At 36.6% G+C, this 16,600-nt stretch overlaps 1 protein-coding gene across 2 annotated transcripts in view; it reads left to right on the top strand.

The window, feature by feature from the left end:
- The window catches only part of LOC309584572 (protein ARK2N-like), a 102,931-nt gene that overhangs the window by 11,271 nt on the left and 75,060 nt on the right, over positions 1-16,600 (top strand). For both annotated transcript variants that reach the window (XM_082300659.1, XM_082300658.1), the window contains exon 2: positions 5,626-6,436. In XM_082300659.1, the coding sequence (XP_082156785.1) occupies positions 5,719-6,436 (718 nt within the window). In that variant the 5' untranslated portion in view covers positions 5,626-5,718. The remainder of the gene's footprint in view (positions 1-5,625; positions 6,437-16,600) is intronic.

The following is a 16,600-nucleotide window of genomic DNA, read 5'->3' as shown; positions in this document are numbered from 1 at the left end:
TTACCTAGATTGTGTGCTTTTTCATTTAAACAGTTGCTAGAACTGGCATAAGAAGGTGATACAGTTGTAAGCAGGGAAAAGAAGTGGTCTGTTGGACTCTGATTATGAGGAAATATGTTGGTAGTAAGCTTCTGAGAAAAAGAGCTGGTTTGCATCATATAAGTTAGGCATTCTTTATTATTAATCAGTTCAGTAACACCTAAAATGACAATGTACAATTAAGTTTAGGCTGCCTTGGTTTTTATTAAGTATTTCAGGCTGTTGAGAGATATTAGTTGTTTAGCTTAAATGAGTAGGTTTTAAGTAGAATGACTTACATAGAGCTATAATACTGTGTGATTTAGCATGTTGTTTGCTTAGCTTTACTTGTTTAGCATGAGTAGCTGTATTTGTTGAAGCCTTCAGCTGCAAGCTGTGAACTTACAACTAGACATGTTTTCAGCTGGAATGGAGTTAATTTTCTTAGTAATTTTTCTAATAGCTGGTACAGTGCTGTGTTTAGTATGAGAAGAATATTGATAACACACTGATGTTTTAGTCATTGCTAAGTAATGTTTATCCTTAGTCTAGGGCTTTTTTTAGTTTCTTATGCTCTACAGGTGAGTAGATGCACCAGATCAGGAGACTTAACAGTCAGCAGAAGCTGCAACTCCACAAGATTTGAACAGTTAATGGCCTGTTTTTGCATGGACACAGAGAAAGAACCCAATAAAGTGTTAGAAGATCCCAGACCAAAAATTACCATTGGACCAAGAGGTGCATCAAGAACACATGAGGGTCAGGTACAAGTCATAAGGGTATCATTGCTCCGGGGATCTCTTTATTCTGGGTCCCTCTCCAGAGACACACAGCTCAAGCTGACCTGCTGCTGTACCACTCTATTAAGTTATTTTTTATAAATCAAACGCCTGAGGCTCTTCTACAGGAAGCCTTGGGTTGAGCCCAAAGAAGGAGGAAGTGTGCCCAAGAGTGAGTGTGTGTGAGCAAGGAGTCAAAAGGGGCCCCTGTCGGCTCACAGAAGCTGCCTGCTGCGAAGGGACTGATCCCAGCAGTTAAAGTCTCAGGTGGTGTGTGTGACTCGAATAGTGTGAGAATGCTCAGTGGCTTCTCCTTTAACACAGGCCTTATAATTTGTTTGTATGAAACTAATTTTCTTCTGACATAGTAGGAAATACAATTATAAAAAGAATTTATTGAGAGCAAACCAAACAAAAATGTTATGAAGTATGTATGAGTGGCCAATTATTGATAGATGAAGGGCATGCATGCCATTTTCTTAATAACTCTTTGTGCAGTAGTATATATTACATATAGTTGTACTTTAAGACGCTACTAATACCTCTGTTTGAATTTATTTTTTTGGTTTTGTAATAATTTTTATCTTCAAAAGTCTCAGAGCAAACAGTGCTGTGAAAGAAACACTCAGTACTCTCTCCTGTGTCTAGTCAGAACCTGTGAGTTTAAGGTGTGATGAGACCAAACAGCAGGTACTTTATCAGATTTGGGATTTTTTTCTAAAGGGATGGTTCATTCTTGCCCTCCTTTCCCTGCTTCCTGCCAGCTCTGGCAGAAAATTGCACTTATTTTCTTGTTTTATTTTCTGTTGACTTATTCAAATGAATCTACCCATGAAAGGATGAGCCAGTTCTGGTGCAAAGGAGGGACTATGACTGCGCAGTGACAATTAGGGTAGTAAACGACTAGGGAATAAAGCCTATCCCTGTTAATGGCAATGAGAGAGGCTGGGCTGTTTCTGCTAATCTGACCTTCAAAATCCTTCTGTATTTCTTCAGTGAAGTGGAGGTTTTATAGTGTACAAATCATATGACTTTACAAATGAGTTCATGATTTAAAAATATTTCCCAGACAGGGGTACAGTTAGATGTTTAATGGCTTCTGCATGCTGGTGTGTTCTATGTGTGGATGGAAAATAAAATAATTTCTGTTGGAAAAATCTAGCACAGAAGTTTTTACAGAATAGCCTTTTCAAATAAGTGCAGTATCTGTGCATCAATGAAAGGAGAATGACATTTCTAAGCAATGTCTAATTAAGTATCTATCTGTGTCGGTAAGCATCACAACATTTTTCAGTGCTGTGTTCTCATTTAATTAAAAACTGGTCTTTCTCTAGCATCACCTCAAGATTCCTTTTTCTAGTACTGTTACTAGAAAAGTGAGTGGCAAGAAAGGAATGTGAATTTTTCAGTATAGCCTCTTCCTCTCTGATCTATAAATTTCTCTAGTAGAACTAAATAAGGACATTAGTTTTTCTTTCTTTGAGACAAGGCTTTTCTTGGCATAGATATTTTCCCCTGAACTGTGTTCTTCCCTGCATCAAACTGAGTCACAGTAGACTTTTTTTCCACTGAGATAAAGACAAAGTTCTATTTTATTTACACACTAATACTCAAATTTTTGATGTCTAAATAGTCAGCCCAAGGGACCTGGAGAGTACAAACCTCACCAGAGCAAGTATTTTTTCCATGCACACAGAAACACAGGTTGATGTTGACCAGATATAGTGTTGTGAAATTACTAGTCCCTGTGCTGCCATCTCACTGAAAATATAATTCACTGATCACTGTTTGAGGGATCAAACCAGCATGGTTTGAGTAGTTAAAGTTCCTACTTAATGAAAAAGTCTCATAAAAACATTGTAATTAGACTGTTAGCAAGGTGGCAACATGTAGATGAAACATTTTTTTCTGGCTGATAGGCCAGAGAGATGGAAAAGCAAGTACAGGTGTTCTTATAGTCCCTTTGGGAGCTGCGATGTAGATGATATTTCCAAGTAGGATATTTGTGAAAAGTCTCTAGTTCACTTTGGCTGCTCTTTAGCTTATTGTCAAGCTCTGTTCTTTGTTCTCTGAGCTAAAAGGCTGAATAGTGCAGAAGCTGTTCTGCAGTTATTAGTATGAATATTTAAATATATTTCTTTTGGCCAAACTAGTACTCTTTTGATATGTGTTTGAGCAACCAAATTTTTCCTTGCATGTACATTTTTAAATTCTTAGAAAAGCTGGAAGTTGCTCTAGCAGGTACAATACAAATCCCACTGTGTATAACTCTTGGTTAGTCAGTCATCAAATCTGTGTTTTACTTACCCATATAATAAGAGAATTATTTGATAATATAGATTTGTGGGTGAAATACATAGAAATAATGATTTTATTACAGTATAGGGATGCATTTATGTCTCAGAACATTTGTACTCATTTGGGTTTGTTGATGCTGTGCTGTGGCCTTGGAAATAAATTGGTTCCTACATTAAATTACCATCTCTGAAAATTCTTCTTTTAAGTTGCTTTCTTCAAGAGAGTTTTACTCAGTATTCACAAACATTTTTTCTTTATATGTATGTTCCTGTATTTTACAGTATGTATTTTATTCCTCTTTTTGTTTTTTTGGAAGTAAAATGCTTTGCTGTGTGTTTGGAGGTTTTTTTCCTCATTTAGCAGACCTGAACTTATCTTTCTTGTGTTGTCCGAGATTAACTAAGCTTTCTTTCCTTAACACTGGTGTTTCTCTCCCATAAGTATTTTCATCATTCCCTTGCACTATGCAGCATTTCATTCATTAGCCCAAAGGAAGCATGAACTCTATTTTAATATTCTTTAAAAATGAAGTTTCAAAGTGGGTTAGGGTGGACAGGACAACACTGAGCTTTTCACAGCACCTTTTAGAATCAGGGAAGTAGCCTCATATTGTGCTGCAGATGGAGGGGGGGAAACAGCATGCAATTACATACATACAGTTACAGGAAGCTTGGGATGGATCAGAAAACTGATGAAGGATTGTCAGGGTACTGAAAAATCTTTCTGAGCCATCTGTGCTTTCTCAGGCTCTTCAAATACTAATTGCCCTTGTCTGCAGAAATGCATTTTTTTAAAAGCAGTAGATTAAATATTACTACTGCTTTTTCTCATCTACACTTTTTTTAAGTGCTGTAAATTTATTGTTTCTATACTTCTAAACCCATAAATTATTTGTTCCATACCATTCATCTGTAAGCAAATGTGCTGAATGAAAGATCTTTATTATATGTTGAATTGCAAGTGGAAATTTAGGTGGAAGGCAAAGTGTGACTAATGAAGGTAAAATGATAACTATTGATCTCTAAAAATTTCCCTGAAGATGCTTCAGGTACTTTTGGGTTGATAACATACAAGTTATCAATCAGATAAACAGCTTGTTTTTTGTATTTGCACTGAAGCAATGAAATTTATTAAATTATAACTTGATGTAAAATGTAGGATACTGATGTGGGTGGATACTGTTTCTTGCTTGCAACCCATACTATTAGATGCTGTTTTCCTGGTAGATTTGAGAGAAATTAGGTCAGTCTGTAGGTTCTCATATAACCAGGACTTGTATGGGAGACTCAATGAGCACTTGAATGGTGTATTCGGTACTCCTAAAAAGTCTTTACGTGACTCACCGGCATCCGTGGTTGTTCTCTGCTGAGAGCAAATCTGTTATACATAGCTAATGCTTCTAAAGGCAATGCCTATAGATGTTGTAAACTGTGTCTCTGACAATTTAGTAGCACTTCATGGTATTTATTTATAAATAAGTATTTGGTACATAAAGTCTACTGGCAGAGTGGTTCCACTGGAAAAGGAAGGTGTTTGTAGTCTTGCTTTGTAATGTTCAGCAACTGCTCAGTTTCTCTGCAAAGTGACAGGATTTCTCCTATGTCACATTGGTACTGTAAGTTTTCAAATTGCCATTAAAACTTTGTAATATAATTTATAAGGTTGAGGTCCTGTTCATCTAAAAGTAGATTTCTCATAGATATGGAAACAGCTGTATTCTGGTCTGTCCAGGTGGATGACTACCAAGTCTAGGAATTTCAGGCTGGCATCGTTCATAAGGACTAAAATTCTGCATTAAAGTATATTTCCAGTTCTAGGTAAAGAAGTTTAGCATATGTTGCTTAGGATATATTAAATTTTATAAAGTAAGACTTCAGAAATATTTTTATTTTCTGATCTGTTGTGATTCACCTCACTAGAATAATCAAATTTAATGTGACTCCAGTACCATCTTTCATGGGTGTGTAAAAGGAAGAATAGTTTGATGTAACACAATGAGTTCACTAGGAAAAAGTAAATGAAAAAAACCAATATGATACTTTCCTATGAAGACAGGCTGAGAGAGTTAGGATTGTTCAGCCTGGAGAAGAGAAGGCTCTGGGGAGACCTTAGAGCACCTTCCAGTACCTAAAGGGGCTACAAGAAAGCTGGAGAGGGACTTTGGCAAGGGGGAATGGCTTCAAAATGACAGAGGGCAGGTTTAGATTAGATATTGGGAAGAAAGTTTTGACTGTGAGAGTGGTGAGGCACTTGGAACATGTTGCCCAAGGAAGTCGTGGATGTCCCATCTCTGGAAGTATTCAAGGCCAGGATGGGACTTTGAGCAACTTGGTCTAGTGGAAGGTGTCCATGTCCATGGCAGGGGGTTTGGAATGAGATGACCTTGAAGGTCCCTTCCAACCCAAACCATTCTAGGATTTTATGAACCATACTATCTGTAACTGAAAGCAATGTGTTGTTTAGGTAATACTGTGAAGAGCAGGACTGAGTTATTTGGGTAAATTATTCTTCCTCTTCCGTTCTTGTTTAGGCTACTGTATTGCTGAAGACCTTATCTAGTTCACCCAGTCTTCCAGACCACGTGCTCCATGCTTTGAGACCAGGAGGACCTTGGTGTTCTGAAATGAAGATGGAGACAGTGGGAAAAGCAGAACTTGTTGATTCAGAAGTTCCACCAAAGACTTCTGAAAAGCAAGAAACTGCTCCTGATGAAGATGGACCTATAGAACTTGAGACACAAACTCAAAAAGACAACGTGCACGCTACAGCAGACTCAGCAGTGCTTTCTTCAATGCCTTGCTTACTGATGGAACTGAGGCGGGACTCTTCAGAGTCTCAGCTGGCATCTACAGAGAGCGATAAGCCACTGGGTGGTCGAGTTTATGAGAGTGACTCTTCTAATCACTGCATGCTTTCTCCTTCCTCCAGCGGGCATTTGGCTGACTCAGACACATCTTCTGCAGAAGAGAATGAGCCCTGTCAAGCTGAAGCTGCTGTAGAGGGAGACCCTTCTGCAGTGTCTGGGGCTGCAGTTGGGAGGAAATCCAGGAGATCCAGGTCTGAAAGTGAAACTTCAACAATGGCTGCCAAGAAAAACCGACAATCTAGTGATAAACAGAATGGTCGAGCTACCAAGGTAAAAGGTCATCGAAGTCAAAAGCACAAAGAAAGAATCCGGCTCTTGAGACAGAAGCGGGAGGCAGCTGCTCGCAAGAAGTACAACCTGCTGCAGGACAGCAGTACCAGCGACAGTGACCTGACCTGTGACTCCAGCACGAGCTCATCAGATGATGATGAAGAGGTTTCAGGGAGCAGCAAGACAATCACTGCAGAGATACCAGGTAGAGGATGTTTTTTAAACTGAACTGTAACACATCTGACATCATTTTTCAGCTGTCGTGCTAAATTAGATGAGTGACACTTGAGAAAAATCAGGAGAACTGCAGCTCTGTGTAAATTTGAAGACTGCAGTGTATTAAGATGCGGGCAAATTTTAAAATCTGTTCTGAGGTTTCAGATCACTTTTGCACACCAACAAAGCATAGAAATGGTAAATTGGAGGAAGGACTATCTTTGAATTCTGGAATTTTCTGATCTTTTCATTTGTAAGCCTAGATGAGCTCTTGTCGGTGCTGTCAAATCCCATTAGATGGTGATTATCTAATAAATACATTCTTAAGATAAATAGCCAGCTTTGCTTTAATATCTTAAGACCACAGCTTGGCAGCTGTGTTAGAAATGGCACAGCACACCTCTTGCCTGTGTTACAGTAAGGCCCTGTTCATTATTGCACTGTGCTTTCAGCTCTATGTTTCAGTGCATGACAAACCTGCTTAGCCTTATTGTAAGTTCTTGCAGATTGCAGCTGGTCACCTATTTTAGGATATAAATATGAATTTGTTTACGTGGGTGCCCAAGCTATATCCACACCTAAATTTTCAACATCCTAGACAAAGCTGTTACCATTTTCCTATGTCATAAGGATCTATAATTTCTATATTTTTAATTTTCTGACACATCTGTGTTAAGATTATAGGCAGCAAATTATAGGGGCCTTCTCATCATTTTATTAGCAAAAGAAACAGTAATTCTTCAAGTTTTTTGTCTGCTGAGTCTTTGTTATTTTATTAGCTCAAGTGCTGTGGACAAGATTTTGTGTGAAGAATTATTTCAGCATATTATACCACAGAACCATCATCATATGGCAATCAAAAATAAAATCACATAAAAATAAACTTTTTGGTTTGCCAATTTTTACTAGATTACATGCCTTTTTGCCTCTTGTGTTAGAAGTTGGGGTATTGGGGTTTTTTTGGAGATAAATGTCAGCTTACATAGGGCATGAAGATTTAAAGGAAAACTGCAATAATTAGTCTTAAGTTGGTGAACTAATGTTTGCTAGATGAATTAAAATATTTCCACCAGATTTTACAAATAACTGTTTTAACTGACTTAGTTTTGGTGAATGATTCTGTCATCATGAGAACTGGGATTTTTCCCACATACTGCTCGGAAGCAGGTTGCACAAAGTAAATGTTTATTATTAGAAAGTCTGGGAAAGGCGTAGTCTATAATTATTGTGTAGTAAACTTTTAATAGAGATCTAAAAATATTTACCAATTTAATAGTTACTCAGACTTCTAGCTTTTATAATTTTATGCCTTTTTCTTTACTATGTTTATACTTTGCTGGGCAATTAAAGCCTCATTTAAAGCTTGTTGAAGAAGACTATTTCATTGAGTTTTGGGACAGGTTTCTCCCCACCTCGCAAAACTCCCCAAACTTACACAATAAGTCCCCCAGGTTATATTCTTTTTTTTCAAGTCATAAAAGGACCTTGTGACCCAGGAAGGCACCACAGGGTATTTTCAGATCTGCTTAGATTTCTGACTTCCATTGCAGAGACCTGAAACCACTCTAGGGTACTTTGTGTCACTAGGGTCTTCTGTATTTGAGTTCTTGGTCTTAACCACAAGATGCTTGCAATGAAGAGGTCCCATTGTAGTACACAGAAGAACTTGATTATTTAGTTATGATTATACTAAGGTCCAGTTTTGCCTGTGATGCAAGATATGGGAGTGCACAAACCATCCTGAGGATCAACGATGCTTTTTCTTATTTCATAGCACATATCATTTGCTTTATGCTAAATTCCACTTATGACATTCAAATGTTTGAACTGTCCTTTTGCTGCAGTTAGGTGCAATGTGTACCTGCCACATTGTGGTTTTCCTTTAAACAGAAATTATTTTGGTTTGGGGGAAATGGTTTCCAAGTACAGGAGAAAAACATTCTCTATAGCGATAAGGACAAGGTTGGCCAAAAACGCATCTTATGCTACTTGTGGGTTAATGAAATATTGTGGTCTTAACACATGCAGTGGAGCTGTGAGTCTGAGTAGGACTCCCAGCTCTCCATCGCAGTGGTAGGTTCACGTGCCATTTGCAATCCCTCTTCTTGGAACTGGCAAAGTATTTAAATTCTTTTTCTTGACTAGAAAGCTGCTTTAGTGCACTTGGCATTACATTGTGAATATCTTCAAAATTTAGGGAATGAACATATAGTTAGAAATTATTACAAGGTATCAAAAAACATTACTGGAAATTCAGTGCATGAATGTCCTCTGCACACTGTCAAAAGAGGTTTAACTTGATGCTTGAACTTGAGTATCAGGACATAAGCATGAAAAAACTTTTGCATTTACTTTTAAAAAAGTCTATGCATTAATGCAGAAGAGTCTTACAGGTAGTCTGTGTTCCCCTCAGTGTATTTGGACACTTCAGCTGTAGTGTTGGTTACGGTCTCAACATCGCTTATTATTGGGACTGATTTTCAACCAGTCTGAAAAATAGCTTTGCCAACAGAGATGCTCTAAAAATTTTAGTGACAGTTAATGTGGCCTTCATGTATGAAGGTTACACATACTCTGGCTCTTAACCTTCTCTCAGTGCATGTATTGTAAGAGCCAACAGGTTGCTTGTGTGTGGTCTGAAAGTTGAAGTGCCACATTTGAGAATGCGGTAGTCTTTATGTTTAACTAAACTTTTTCCATTTAAATAGTGCAGGTTTGGCTAAATTAGTAATGTAAGGAAAATGTTTAGTGAATACATAATGCCATGAAGTTGCAAACAGAGCAGTTATGCTATAGAGAGTCAGTTCTCTCTGCTGAACTCAAATGTCATGTGCATTAAAATACTGTCGGGCTTGTTTTTCTTCTCAAGAAAGACTGAAGAGTAGAGTTGAGATCTTACTGGTGATACTTCAATACAAGTATTGTGAGCTCCATAGGAGCTAAGCACAATATAAGTTAGGTTATTCTGAATGCTTTCTGTGGTGTTAATTTACACCTGAAAATACAGGTTCAATCTAAACTTCAAGGATGCTACTGAGAATCTTCTCACTGACCTGAGCAGTCATAATCTCAGACTCTTTAATTCAAGGGAATGCCAGGATATTTGAGTTACTGCAGACGAAGAGCAATTTCTTATCTTTTATCAACTGAGCTTCTCTGTTGGCATTTAAGATTTTGCCATTCTTAAACACTAGATAGCATTCACAGCCTAAGAGGATGATCTTCAAATCCTGTAATAGGTTCTGCTAGATCTGCTGCTGTTGAAAGTTTTTCTTGTGAACAATTTCAAATTTGACCATGCAAATTAACTCTGAATGAAATTGGCATGAGAGCAAGCCTGGGAATCAATATTTATTTCTATGTAAACACTTTTTTTGAAAGAAGAAAAGGGTTTTTAAAAATTCAAATATAATAGAAAAATATTGGCATTTCACCATTATTGTGCTTTCTACAACTCAGAAAACTCTGAATTGAAATAAGGGTGACTCATGTTTTAGGCTTTCAGAAGAATCTGTTGAAAAGTTTGAGTGTTGATGTTGAAAAGCTGTTGCAGCTCACTTTGTTAAAAAAAAAAAAAGAAAAAAAAGATTATATATATTTTTTTTTAATATGAAGAAATCCAAAGGGGGGGGGAGCACAGTGTGTATGTATGAGGGACTCTCAACCAGGTTACTTCCTCCCAAGAACTGTACATAGACCTTGGAAAAAGAATCTTGCAAGGGATGAATTTGGTTCAAGTAACTCAGAATGACACATATAAGAATGGGGTAAAAATAATCTGTTAAGAAGGATTTGCAGTAATATACTCATTTGGAAATGTCAGTAAGCATAACAACAGGGAGGAATACACCATTTCTAGTTAGAATGAAGATGCAACATATCTTCTTAAATTGTTATCTTGTCAGACTTCCTAAATTAAATAACTTTAGATTTGGTTATTATTTAGATGATACTTAATAGATCACATAAAGAGACAGTGTTGAGGCATTTCTTAAGTGCTGTTTTGCAGGAGGTATTGTTTTGAAAATAAGATACGAATCTTGGCTTCTGATCCCTTTTGTAATTGCAAATTTCTTCGTGTTTTAACTTGGCATAACTTCAAGAAACTATAGAGTTGTAAGTTTACAGATAGCAAAGAGACCAGTTAGACAAATGCTAATATTTTTAATATAAAAATGCATTTTTATTAGGCTTGATTTTTTTTTTGTAACCCTGAAAGCCACAAATAAAGGATTGAATAAGGCTTGTTATAAGAACTGCAAGGGAAGCATTTGAAACATTGATTTGCTGCTACTGTAAATTGTAGATGTACTATGAACTATGCCTTTTAAAAATAGTATTGCAGGGTAATATATATTTCAATACCTAGTTTCTTCAGTTTGCAAAACAATTTTATCAACTTTGACCATGCTAGTTCATTCTTAACTTTAAAAACCTGTCTAGGTTGTCTCACATACCATCATCAATAGTTTTTATTTAAATTGCAATTAAGACTTAGTGTTACTTAGAGGTGTCTGTTTGTAAGCCTGTGGAAATCGGAGAGATGGTCATTTAGTTACTTGATTTTAGGATAAGATCCCTGACTAAAGATGAACAGTATCATATTGGATGTTCAATACTAGGAGTACATGAATGGAAGGAATATTTTTTTTTTCAGGGAGGAAAAAGACATTGGATATATAAAAGGAACCACATTTTAGGAAAAAGGTACCATTTTATGTAATTATTTTAGTTAAAATGCAGTCAGATGGATGTTAATTAGTTACTATTAAGTATATATTTATTTTTGAGTAGAAGACATGAACGCTGAATTCCTAGACTTGTCTGATAGGTAAACAAATGGGGGTTTAATAGAATATTTTTGGCCCCTGATGGGTAGTATTGCTGCTGCTTGGAAAAAAAGATGATAATCCTGGGCCTTGTTTAGCTGTTACTGAAGGCCTTATATATACCTCATTTATATAGCTCCAAAAAAGAATGTGTTGTTTAAGCAATACTGTAATTTCATGTACACAGTGAAATCCCAAAAAAGATTTAGTGCCTTATATTTTTATTAGTAAAGATTTGGTTAGGTTGTGCAATGATTTCTCTCATTCTTAGGATATTTTCTATTATTCTTAAGCTAGAGGATCCCACAAGTTTCATATTTGTATATTAAATTGTCAGGTTCTGTAGCTGCTTTGTGTAGTTTAATGTGATGCTTGTCTTGTTTCAGAATTACCTTAGGTAATGTTTGTGTGTTTGGATGGCATGCACATATTGTTTATTATTCCTCAAACAGGTACAAACCCTCTGGTTTTTTCAGTTTTATTGCTTCCTAGATGATTCCTGAGTGAACTCTAAACATAAAAATATAGATACTACTGCCTTTTGTTATTGATATGTAGAGTAAGGTAATGAGGATGGCCTTTTCTTCTTGCTGCTAAAGTTCTTTCTGATAATCCCAAAGCCAGTCATTTTAACCATCGTTTTGATGGATAGAAGGAAGGAGAGCAATTTCCTTCCAACTATGCCCTGTTTTCTGCCTTGCCTAGAATTAATGCTAGAAATGCTGCACAGCTGGTGGCTCGTGTGAGGAAGAGCACATTTCTAGTTGGTGTGAGGTTGATCACTCCTACATGTCATGTGTACTAACTGTGATGGAGCTGTGTCCATCAGACCTAACAGAGGTTGCTTTTACCTCATATATTAGCATAGCATTCACATATCTTTTCATGCTTGTGTGTTTTTGTTATTTATTTTCTTCATTGGTGTTCATTGTGTTTTCCAAAATTAGACCAAGAGCTTTGGGCTTAGCTACTTTGGATGCTGCAGTCACTATATCAGCCTTTATCTATCTCATGTAGAATTTTGTCTGTGTTTAACAGTCTGTTATAAAAGGGTTCAAGTATATAAGTAAAATATGCATAATTATTCAGATTTACGGTTAAACAGTAGTATTTTGGATCACAGCTTAACAGAACTAAACATGTTATTGTATGATGGTTTTTGACACCTCCAGTTGAATTAAAAACAAATTGCAAGGGAATTGGACTAATTTAGTTTATTTTTAAAATAAGACCTTTGACAGGATTGTCTGAGAATTCTAGAATAAAAATAATTTTGAAGCCAAAATGTCTATTATAACCTCAGTGAGTGTAAATTTTTTTTTTTTACGGTAATACTGTTGGCTGATATTTGCTAATTCCTCCCCAGTTGTCATATCTAAGGGACAGAATTAGAAAAGTTGTTTTCTTGAGTTAGCATGCCTTAATAAGCAATAATATGTTCTTACTTAATGATATATCATCAAATGGCCTCAATGTTTTTAAAGCTGGCTTCAGTCGTGCTGGGGGATCTGGAGGAGCGACCAGGGAAATTCCAGGATTGCTTGACAGGGGCACCGTGTGGGATAGGAACTGCATAGGCAATGTCCTGGAAGAGGTCATGAACTGCTTTGCCGAGATGCAGAGGCAGACAGAGGAGAAATTTCGCGTGTGGATAGAAAAGCTAACTTGTCTTGACACGGATGAAGAAAGCAAGCAACAACTGGAGCCCAGGGAACCTAAAATTCAACTAGTTGGCCAAAGAATCCCCCCTACCACACAGTCAGTGGCTTTCATACAGATGCCTGATAGCCAAATACTTCCACAGCAGTTGTTTAATTTTTACATGGGCTATCAAAGTGTCAATGCTACGTTAGAGTTTCCAGCGACTTTTAATAACAATTTTCTACCTATCTTTCCAGAGAATGTCAATATTGCAGAGCCTGATCTAAATCAATCATAAACTTGAAAAAAAAAAATCTCATCTTTGAAATCTTGATGTTACTTTAGATTATGCTAAAAAAAAGGTTTCCTTTTCTCTTTGTATGTTTGTTTTGTTTTCTCTTTTGCATTTTATAACCATGGTATCATTTTTTTGGGGGGTTTTCATTTTATAGAGAATATATATGTAGTTTAAAGAAATCCACAGTATACTCACATGCATGTGTCAGCACACACATATAAACACCTTTAAAGATGTGTAGGGGGAACCACCCTAAGCTTTCATCACCAAACTTGAGAAAATATAACTTTAAATCCTTGTTTAGATACCCCAAAATCAATAGAGCTATGTTTGCTACAGTAGGAGCATTCATCCAGATGCTCTTTTTGCATGTTAAAACATTTATATAAGTACCAGACTAGATACAAACCCATAACATTTCCTCAACTGTTTACTCCTGAGTTTTTCAGCTTGAACATGTCATACATTAGTGTTTTTTTTCTTCATTTTAGGCCGAAATAATAAATAAGCTTACCTTTAAGATTTAGCTATATATAACAAATGTGCACAACTGATGGGGTTTTTTTTATCTTCCATTTAGGGGTTCATTTTCTGTCCAGAGTTTTTATTAATGTCTCTGCTGTGTTGCACATGGCATATTTATGGAAACAGTTGTCTTATATTGTGCGCACAAATAGGCACATATATATGTGTTTGGGTTGGGTGGAAGTAATCTCTCCTTTTAGGTGTTTAGTTTGCTGCTCCCTGGATCTCCTCCTGAGTCAATGGGAAGAGAGAAGCACCTTTCAGAGGATACCTTCTGGCAGTCTTTCTCTTGCATTAGTTGTCTAAACCTTCCTTATCAACAGTTTAGAATAGATAACTTTTGGCTGAAATGAGGTGAGATGAATCACACCCAACTGCACGTGCATGCATGACCTGTGCACACAAAGTACTTCTTCTTCCTTCTGTTTATACAATCAAACTGCATCCTTCATGCTAGAATGAAAATAGTCTTGTCAGTCCTAAGATAAGCAGCTGTCAGTGGATGGATTGAGCCTTGGCACAGGATGTTAGAGGAAGGCCTGACAGTCAGATAAGTAAACTGCAGTAGTCTGGAGATTGCTGGTCTGGGTCAGACAGCAAGAGCTTCTTCTGAACCACGTTTGAATGCCACTGAAATAATTATTTATTTGTGATGGGGAATGCCAGAACACTAGTTTCATTTAATTAATGCAAAAACTTGTGGATCTTTTTATATTAATAGTTATCCTGAATAGACAGGCTTGAAACTGTGATGTTTAAAGTAAGATTAATTTAAACTATATATTAGAAATCTGTATTTAATTCTTACTATTATCACTATACACAGGGATTTTATTGGTTACCTTTCCACTGAGGCCTATCTTCATGTCAAATAACTTCTGTAGCTGCCAAAAATGTATATTTATCATCAGTTAAACTTGCTAAAATTTTCTAATGCAAATTAAATCAGAATTTTAGTAATGGAAATTAAAAGTTTTTATAGGCGCAGTTTAAGTAAAGAGAATGCTATATGTCTCCATAAGCTGTTAGTTTTCTTTTTAAAACAGACACTTTCCCCCTAATTATTTTAGTGTAATTCCCTTTCTTTCTATTGGAAATGTCCACTGTATCTTCTGTAGGTCTGATTTTTTAATTTTTTATAATCTCCCTGAAGTCAGTGGGAGTTTTTTCATCAATTTATATGGGGGTTTGGATCAAACATGTAACAGAAACTCAAGAAATGCTTTTTTTTTTTATCATCAGTATATTAAAACTGGTGTTTTCACATTATTCTTGGTCTAGACTTACTTTTAAGTATGTGATGTCTTCATTTAAAAAAAAATGAGGTTAGAGAGCTATTATTTTCAGAGTAACTGTTTGAAAGACTATGCAGGAGATAATTTTTAAGTACTGGAATAATTTCTTGCCAGATTAGCTTCATGTATAATTTTGATACAAAGATTTTTATATGAGCTTGTTAGAAAAATCCCTTGTCTAAAATTGTGTGCATTTCAGGTAAAAGTTAAGCAAGTTATTCTATGTTTGATTGCAATTTAATAAACTTGTCCTTATCTGTTTAGAATTTAAGATCCTTCAGGGTACATTATTTGCTGATATATATGGAAAAAGTAAATCAGATCCTTATGGTGTTCAAAGATTATATATATATATAAATACCTTGATGATGATGATAAGAGCAGCATATTTTAAAGCATGACAACTTTACAAGTGTTCCCATGCATGTAGAACCACCTTTTTGCAGTGACTGCTTTTTTTCAATGTGTAAGAGTCACTGTCCTTGTTTAGGAATGGTATTCTCCAATTTAGTGTTCACACTGAAAGCACTCCAAACCATATTCTGCTTGCTCACAAAGAGAATTGGAGGCACAAAAGGTAAAGATCATGGGTTGAGATAAGAACAATTTCCTGGAAACAGCAATGAGATAAGAAAAGGAACAGTCACATCAACAATATTAATAACAAAAGTGTACAAGAGAGCTGAGCGATTCATGTGCAAATGCTCACCACTGTACCACCAACAGAGCCTGACAACATGTGACTGCTGCCACATTATCCTAACCCAAAAGGGATCCCTTTCCCCATTCCCAAAAAACTTGTGTGAAGGGGTATGGAATAACCTCTGGCTCCTAGCTCTGCCCCATCCTGGCTACTGTAAAAATTAACCCTGTCCTGGACAGAACCAGGACATTATTCAGTGCTTATTCTACACCATATATGTCATGCCCAGATCCTACACCTTCCAACTATATACCTATGCATACATGTATATATATACACATATACAAATTGTTGAAGAATGGTTAGAGGATCAGGGGCATGGGTCATTGATAGAATTATGGGATCAATAAAAGAACTGTACAAGCAAAAGGCCTGCAAGCAAAGGTTTGTGTGAGAAACTGCCTGCATGAGAAAGCACTGGTGTGAGAAACAAGCCTGAAAAGAAAAAGGGAGTTTTGAGGATGTGCAGCTGTGCAGATAAGATGTACTGACCAGGAGAAGGGAGGGTGAACTCTGAATTCTTTAATCATAACATAACTAGTAGAAGCTTGCCAATGTAGTCTAATTATGTAGAAGCAGAACTGTGCTTTGATAGGTTTAAGCCAACTAAGAGTTAACAAGCTTGTATACTATATAAGTGCCTCTGGATTGCTAATAAACGGAGCTTGCTTCTATCAGTCATATTGGTTGTGTGCAAATGTTTCCCCCCGCCGAGTTCGTTGAACTTATTTTCCAACATATACAAGCACAGGTGTCATTTCCATAGTCAATGGCCATTCCTTCCAAGATGTCTGTTGAGTTCATTTAGTCCATGACTGTGGGTTCTATCCATCCTAGATGTCTTCCAGGGCAGAAGGGCTTG

The sequence above is a fragment of the Coloeus monedula genome (assembly GCF_965178545.1).
Source record: "Coloeus monedula genome assembly, chromosome: W".
Classification (NCBI taxonomy): domain Eukaryota; kingdom Metazoa; phylum Chordata; class Aves; order Passeriformes; family Corvidae; genus Coloeus; species Coloeus monedula.
Note: the sequence above shows the minus strand (reverse complement) of the source record. Positions and strands in the feature narration are given on the sequence as shown.